This window comes from Apis dorsata, unplaced genomic scaffold, assembly GCF_000469605.1.
Source record: "Apis dorsata unplaced genomic scaffold, Apis dorsata 1.3 scaffold_193, whole genome shotgun sequence".
NCBI classification, from domain to species: Eukaryota; Metazoa; Arthropoda; class Insecta; order Hymenoptera; family Apidae; genus Apis; species Apis dorsata.
In genome coordinates, this window is record NW_006263477.1 from 106799 (window position 1) to 116000 (window position 9202).

Consider the following 9202-nt stretch of genomic DNA (forward strand, 5'->3'; position numbering starts at 1 on the left):
GAGATCTTGAAAAAAATGTACGATATACAATATAATAAAATCATAGAGGATTGCGGTTGCACCTGACTTTTGGTCCGTAACATTGGATTTAGGTGGTTTGTTCGGTGATTGCAACATACCATTCGACTCGTTGCGGCGAAGAGAGCAACGGACATCAGCGGCATCTATCGATCGAATCGCTCGATCGGAAAGCGGACCTTACAGTTTAGACACGTTCGACGGCAAAGCTATTCGGTTGATACCGGATTGGCACGAGTTAATCGACACAAAGGACGTCTCGTTAGTCAGAATTAAACGGATTATGGTCCGAGGCCTCTGCCATCACGATCGATTCGTGGTAGCTATCCCGCATATCTACTTTGCTTTCGATTCGTATTTTTCATTTCGTAATTCAGTTAATTGATTCGATGCTATGCTTAACGAACTATCTACGAAATTCTTTTATTACGAAATCATAGTGATTAAGTAACTGTTTACATTTTCCATGAAAACAATTACACGAATAAAAAAAATCGAAATAAAAATATCGATAAGGTAGAACATCAAATTGTTCGAACGCCGATTATTCGAATTTCGGTTATTCAAATAACAGCAAAATATATGTGTACGATATATTTAAATTAGCATATATAACGATGTTTATATGCTTCAGAACACGTATACTGAAACGTATATAGTATCTAGAAAGAATTTATTTTGTATAATTGTATTATTCATAATAAAATAAACATTCATATTTGAAAATTGTTAATTTTTAATTTCTAATTGTTATGCTATATATTTGATTTTTTCTAATCGATTATCTAGAAAATCATTTATTTCAATAAATTTATCTCCTAATCGTTATTATTATATTCTTTCTGTCTTTTCTTATTTTTATCATTCATTTTTCACATTTTATTACATATTATCCAATTAGTTTAGATAATCGACGTTCTATTGTATCTTCATTTTTATCATATAAAGATTTTTTTTAAAATTCGAATTGTTTCTATATCCACTTTTTAATATTCATTGAAATAATTTTAATATAAAAAATATAAAAACAATATTTACGTATCTAAAATTTAAAAAAATTAAATATCCAATCCATTTCTACCGATTTATAAAAATTTATAGAAGTAAATTTTTAATCCTTAAATCCATAAGCAGCTTAATTCAAATTTTCTACAATTGAATATTTCGTAATAGTGTAATCTTTTTTGTATTAATCTATTTAAATATCGTTTAAATTTAATATTAAAGATTATTTAATAAAATTATTCATCAGTGATATAATTTTGAACATTTTGATACATTTAAAAATGTTAAATTTTAGGAAAATTTGTGAAAAGATGTCTTTATCTAAATCTCCAATATTTAAAATTTTAAAAATTCCTAATAAACTTCTATAAATTCCATTATTTGAAAACTTAATCAAAAGAAATCTAATTTTCAAAAATAAGTACACAAATATTTGTATAAAATATAAAACGAAATGAAAAGTCACGTTTGTACGAAATATCAACATCTAGGAGATGCAATGTTCTTTCTATTACTTTTGATGGAACGTGACTATGGTTCTGTATGGGTGTAGAATTTTCATTATTTTTTAGCGGATAACGCGCGCTAACCCGTCTACCAACGGGAGTATCGATTGAATTTCAAACAAAATTCAAATTACGTTTAATTTGGTTAGCCAACGAACAAGCAAAAGCGAAGTGGAGCGAAACGCGTGTGTACTAGTTACGTACAATTTGGATTCGTAGTTCGGGAGATTCGGTACATTATACGGATTCTATTATCGATCTGTAGTTCATTAAAATGGTATAAAATTTACAAATGAAAATGTGTTCTTTGTATTTCTTTCGATTTTTTCTGTAAACATTTCATTTTTGCTTATTTATATTTTTAATAATTTTTATTATCAATTCGTTTGATGCAGCCATCATCTGATGAAGAAATAATGAATGGAGGAATATGTTAACATATCGACAATGTTTTGTATTATCAATATTGTATTATCAAATTTATTTTGTATTATCAATATTACATATAACAAAATAAAATAACAAAATGTAAGAAGTAAAATGGAAGTAATACTTGTGAGATTAGTTTATTTAGATGAAAAATGTGCAAGATATAAAATTAATGTATATTTTTTTAAATTAATTTTTATAACTGTGTGGAACAACAGTTTCAAAATTCAATTCAATTAATTTTCAATATTTAATTGATTTGAAAATAAAAAACTGTTTTTAGCAAAATATAAGAATTAGCATACAAATAAATAATAAAAAAATATTTCATATTTCATTTTCAATTTTTATTTTTTTTTTTTTAATATATTTAAAAATTAAAAAGAAAATCCTATTTCAAAGATCTACATAAAATTATTTCAAGAATTAAAATATATCGATACTTTTTATTTTTATAAATAGTACATAAAAATCAACAAATTATTTCTAACATATCCTTCTTGTTTAGACAAATCATTATAATTTTCATATATTTTCTCGAATGAAAGAAAATATAATTTGGAATTATTTTAATATATACGAATTAAGGATGTAAAATTAAAACAATGTTGAGAAATCGAACACAAATTTTTGAAAAAGCAAAGAAATGCACAAATATGTTGAGAAATAGTATTCGAATGTATTTCTTTTAACAATAAAAATAATAATAATTTTTTTATTGACTGATCTAACATTTGCAATTATTATAATATATTAAAAAAATTAATATACTTAATTTGTTATACTTTGCGAAAAAGTCCTTTGCAAAATATTATAAATTTAGATATTCTTTTACTATAAAATTTCTTTTTTATTTCTTTAATGTTCTCTAATGATTTTTCATTATGAAAATTTTGAAATATGTAAAAAAAATAAAAATCAATAATAAAATATAATGTATAAATGATATATTAATAATAATAAAATATAATAATAATTTATTATAATATATATATATTTCATATTATAATATATAAAATATTTTAATTGTAATAATATAATGATATAATGAGCTAAATTATCCATATTAAAATAATTTTTATCACGACATTACATTAAAAATATATGCAATTGTACATTGCTTTATTGTTTTAATGAAAAACAATTTTTTTCTGGTATGATTCTGAATGTCTTTAACTGATCTAATTGAACACAATATTTTTTGCTATTAAGAGTGTAGTTAAATAAAAAAGTTCAGAAATAAAAAAAATTCCTTTCTAATTTCATCTATAAAACAACAAAAATTTTGTTAATTATTGATAACTATTATATTTTTAATTTTTATAATTATTCTTATATCACTTAAAATTAATATTTCTTTCTTTGATGCATTCTAAGTATATATTACGTATGCTCTTAGTAAAGATTATTAATTATGATCAGGTTAAAAATAACTGGACATATTCCAGTTAAAATTAATTGCGCTACTCTAAGACACGGATATGTTGCACGCTGACCATGCTGTTTGAGATAATAGATGGATATTGCGGCTAGATAATAAATGGATAAACGTAACCACAGCTATCACCAATAATGGACTATATTAAGTGTTAGAAGAATAAGAAAACTGAAAGCTGATTTCTACTTAACCGAGTTTAACCAAAAAAAAAATTAATTAATAATATAATAATTTTAATTAATAGTATAATATATTATATAATAAATAAGAAATGAAATATTATTCTATAGTTTCTATAGAGTATACTCTATAGATCCTATAGTTCAATTTTTGAAATATTTAAAACATTGTTATCTATTATTTTTCACTAATGAAATAACTTTTATGATATATTTTATAATGATAAAAGGAATAATGTATCGTAGAATTATATCACAAATTAAATGTATCGTAATTTAATATCGTTTGCAATTATACATTTGTTAAATGAAAATAAAAAAATAAGTAAGATATAAAATATGTAAATATATTCGTAATAAAGATTTATAGTTTTGTAATAAAGGAATAAAATTTTAAAGGAATAAATTATAGATTATACTACATCTATAATTATATTATATTATATATATATTATATATTATTGAAAAGATATTAAAAATTTCGTTTGCTTTTTCACAAAGAATTATTTATTTTGAATATAATATTATATAATTATGAATTTATATCAAGTTATAATTATGATATTTCTAATAATTCAAATAATTATAATATTTCTAATTTGAAGAAAGTTATAATTTAGAAATATTATAAGTGATAAATAAATTAATAATCGATGTTAACAGCCAATCTATGAATTTAATGATTTAATACAGATACTCTTCATTGATTCATAACATTTTTTTTATTTATATTTAAAAATTTTTTCTTTGATTTCTTCACATTTCAAAGTACACCATTCTTTACACAGGACCAAAAATGGCCAATCGATGGATTTTTCTGATAGACCTGATTTCTTTTAATTGTCGAGTCGTTTCTTTTTCACAACTTTCACTTAAAATTATAATACTACATTATGTGTAACTACATAACGTATTGTGAGAACAATTTTTTTTTAAATCTGATATATAAATTGTTTATATTAATATTATATGATAATTTTTGTAATAATGCAGTGAAAATCTGCAATAATATCACGTACATCTCAAATTCAATGTGTAGACTATAAAAAAATTTTTCTTTTAATTTTTTATTATGAAATTATACTATAAGTATACTATAAATTATATACTATAAATTAAATATTAATACTATAAATATCAGTAAATAACTTGTATTATTTTAATAGATTTTGAAGAAATTATCTGCGTTAATGAAATATTTTAAGCTTTTTTTATTTTTTTTTAATTTTTGGATTTTGTCTACTAGTAATTCTAAAAGTAATTGTAAATTTTTCATTGTTACATTCATGTAATGTAACAAAATCAAATATTTTTACAATATATGTCATATTAATTCAAAGAATGGAACATATATAAAAAATTATGAAATTTGATAAAAATCTTTCTATAATAATTTCATGTAGATCTCCTGTTTATAAGAATATTTATTTAAAAATTAAAAAATTAAATGAATGGTAAAAATCGAATAATATAAAAGAATAGATATCAATTAATTTGATATTTTTATCCATATCATGATATTTCTATATTATAAGAGAAAAATGTATTAAAAAATATAATAAAAAAATCTAATTATTAAACTTATAATTAAATACAAATACTCAAATTTTATTTAAAAAAGAAATTTTATATTATAGCTATTTTCAGCAAAAGTATAAATATAAAATTTTATAATAAATAAGATATAAGATACTTTTTATTAAATCTTCAGGAACACAATATAAAAATAAAAAAAAATGTTACGAAATTTTTAAATACTTGGTTTTTTTTAGACGAGCATTGAACACAAATTACTTATGTATTAGCATCATTTTTTAAAAAAGTTATAATAAATAATGATAATAATAATATAAATGATGAGATGAAAAATTGCAAATATAAATTTTTTCAATTAAATACAAAAAATAACGAACTAATATTTTATATTTTGTTACAGATCAATGTGGAAAATGTCGCGCCAGCACTAAAAGATTAAACCTAAACAAATATTGCAAAAGAGATTATGGTAAGTACAAATTGAAAACGAATGTCATTATTAAAAAAAAAATATTCTGATAACAATGATATGAAAAATGATGTGACTCCATTTTCTAAATTTATTTTTTTTTTTGTATTATTTATATTCATCATATTCTATAAACTGTATTTTACAAATTTAGATATTTATTTTAATTTTTAATCTAAATTAGACTTATTTCCGTAAAACTTTGTAAAGTTTTGTTTAGCATCAAAAATATCAAAATATTCAATATCGAAATATACAATTTTATTTCCTGCCATAATACAAATATTTTTATTTCTCTTAGTGATTAAAAGAAAGAAATTTCTTCCTAATTTCTTAAATATTTAAATAATTAGTTCAAATATTGATAAAATTTTATATATTCTATATTATTTAAATAACAATACTTTTTAATTATAATTTTTTAATTATTCTATTATTATATTTAAATATCTATTTTTATATTATTTAAATAACCGCGAATATTTCATTTAAATATTGCTCTTTAATTTCCATTTATTGCTAGTTCTTGTGTCATTAATATTAACATAATCATATCTTTAAATCTCATCAATGAAATTAATAGAACTTATTATTACCTATTACGCTTATTTTCGATTTATTTTTTATACAATCAATAAAGCAAATAGTATTTTTCTCGACTTCTGGTCGAGAAGTGAAGTAGTAGAACAGAAGTGAAATGATAAATAGTACTACATATGGCATGAAATAAGTTTATTCGTTGCACTATAAAGGATACTGGTTTGTCAACATTCATAGACGAAGTAACCATAAATAGAACAACTCTTTTTATTTTCTTGTATATCAAAATAAGCAAAAAAGTTAAAAATAATGTTTAAATTATATTCTTTCGAATTTAATTTGGAAATAAATAGAAACGAGACTAATGAAAATAAAAAAGAAAAAATTTAAAAAAAAGAAAAAATATTTCAAATATTTTTATAATTATAATTATTGTAAATTTCTTGATTTTTTTTTTTTTTTTTTTATTTAGCTATTCTAGGCAGAATAACAGACAGGCACAAAAAGAACGACGGCTCCTCAGCTGGAATAAGCGTTTCCGGTTCAGTTTGGATACGTTTCACTTTGAATGTTGATTTTATATATAAAAAATCTCCAAATTCGAGGATTCGTCGTGGCGATGTATTCCTTTACGTACATTCGGCTGATTTAGCCTGTAGATGCCCAAAAATCAAGCCAAATAGGTAAGTTATTCGTTGTATAAATGTTGTAATGATTCTGTAAGATCTTTATTTTCTAAAATATCTTCATAACTATCGAACAAAACATGCACAAACAAAATAATTAAATTAATTAAACAATTAAAAATTTAGAAAATTACAATTAGATCTTATTTGATCATAATCTTTTTATTTTTTATTTAATCATAATCTTTTTTAATTATAACTTTTTATAATTAACTATTGATACTTAATAAAGCGACATTTTTTGCAAACTAATGGATTTCATCTAAATGAAAAAATATATAGATAATTTTAAAAAAGTCATTACATATCAGACATTAATTACGAGATATCATACCATTGATTGTAACTTAAGAAGTTAACAGAAAAATTTATGAAAATAAAAATTATATTATATATAATACATATTATTTCTTAAATTTTTGTTTTCTAAATTTTTTCAACTCTTGATTTAATATCTACTGCAGTAACATTGATTAAAAAAAACAATTATGTTAGATGAAATTTTAACTTTTCGCTTCCATAAATCGTGACCAGAATCATGTACCTTATCCGATATTTGTTGATCAACTTTTCCTCGGCTATATATTTTCTTTGCTCTTTAGAACTTGAAACAAACAAAACAGCAATATTATCTTATACCTATATAACTTTTTTAACATCCGTATCATTGAAATTTAAAATGCTAGATAATGTTATAAATTATACAATTTAAATGATATGATAAGAATGTATTGCAAATAGCATATAGAGAATATTGTGACAATATAAATTTTTTTTACTTAATAATAATTGTTTATACATAGGCTGTTGATTCATTTCATAATTACAATTTCAATTCGTTAAACTCAAAAAGATGAATATTATTATTTTGAATTTGAAAAATTTTAAAAATTAATTAAAATTTTTAATTAAAATTTCAATTTTCAATAACAAAAAAAGATCTACTTCTTAAAAAAAAAGAAATAAACATTCTGAATTTCCAAATTTCAATTCTCAATAAAAAAAAGGATTTACTTTAAAAAAAAAATAAATAAACATTCTGAGTTTCTAAAGTTTCGGATTATGAGATTCAAGTATATATGATTCTAAAAACCATATCTACCAACAACCCATCAATTTTCTTAAAAATTACTTTGCATTGTCTTATTAATTTTGAAAGAGTTGAAGAATAATAAACGACGATGAACGATTAAAAAACATCAATTTTTAGATCGTACTTGATTCTTGGCCAAGAGAGCGACGGTGGAGGTCAAGGTGGGCTGACAGTAACCCAAAGGTCGATTGTGATCGAATGGCGCGACGAGTGGCATCGTAGAATGCGACGTTTCCAGCGGAGGGCGAAATCGTGCCATTGAACTAATTCTCATCGCACCAAGGAAAATTAGACGAGGAGAAAGAGGGGAAGATGAAGCAAGCAGCGAGAGAAAAAGGAATGGAGGATAGAAGAGCGACAAGCAAGAGAGATAGAGAAAAAGAAAAAAACAAGATAGAAGCTTAAAACTTTTGCTCGTATATGTATTTAGAAAAGGATGCACATTCATTTTCAAAAACTGCCAATAGTTGTAACTATCGCATACCTAACTTTTCGCACGAATATAAAAATACTCTCGACGACATCCTAAGATTAATGATAAGTAAACGAAAAAACGTAAACGGAGTGAAATGTAAGTGAGAGATGCATGTATCGCAAACTGATTTCGTGTTTCTGTATTTTCCTGTTGTACAGAAATTTATAATTTATTCAAAAATCATAATTATAAATTAAGAATTGAACATCTATATAGAAGAAAATTTATTTATTTTTTTCTTTTAATTGGAATATTCGTTTAATTTTTAAATCGTTTAATCTTTCATGATTTTTATTTTAATATATTGATTATTTTATTTCTTCATTATTTTCGATTATTTTTGGTATATTATGATATATTATAGTAAATAATTTGATGAAAATATTGATTAAAATATGTTTTATTGAATTATAATAATTTTATATCTTACTATTTTATCTTATCTTATTATTTTGACATTTGTTTGAAATTTGTTGAAATATCTATTTGCAACTAGCAAAGCAAAAAATAAAAATTCATTTCATATGTATTACAGGATTATTATGTTTTAAAAAAAAACGATATAAAAAATATTAATATTTAAGTACTAATTAAAAAATAATAAAAAAATAATATTTTCCGAAAATAATAAATTTATGAATTAATTTTCTATTATAATTTTGAATAATTTTCACAAAACTTTTAATTTTTCAAACTACTGTTATTTTGTTGTTATATATATTTACATTAAAATTATTTTTACAACGTATAAGAATTATACGATGATTCATTATAAAATTTCTATAAATATGATATATTTCTATATTTATTAAATTTATAAATTCAATT

General features: G+C 21.7%; 1 protein-coding gene across 1 annotated transcript in view; it reads left to right on the forward strand.

The window, feature by feature from the left end:
- The window catches only part of LOC102675727 (netrin-1-like), a gene marked incomplete at its 5' end in the record, with an annotated part of 95022 nt that extends 86689 nt beyond the window's left edge, over positions 1-8333 (forward strand). The window contains 3 exons of the mRNA XM_006614590.2: positions 5512-5580; positions 6593-6803; positions 8017-8333. Of these exons, the coding sequence (XP_006614653.2) occupies positions 5512-5580; positions 6593-6803; positions 8017-8161 (425 nt within the window). The remainder of the gene's footprint in view (positions 1-5511; positions 5581-6592; positions 6804-8016) is intronic.
- Positions 8334-9202: the final 869 nt, after the last annotated feature.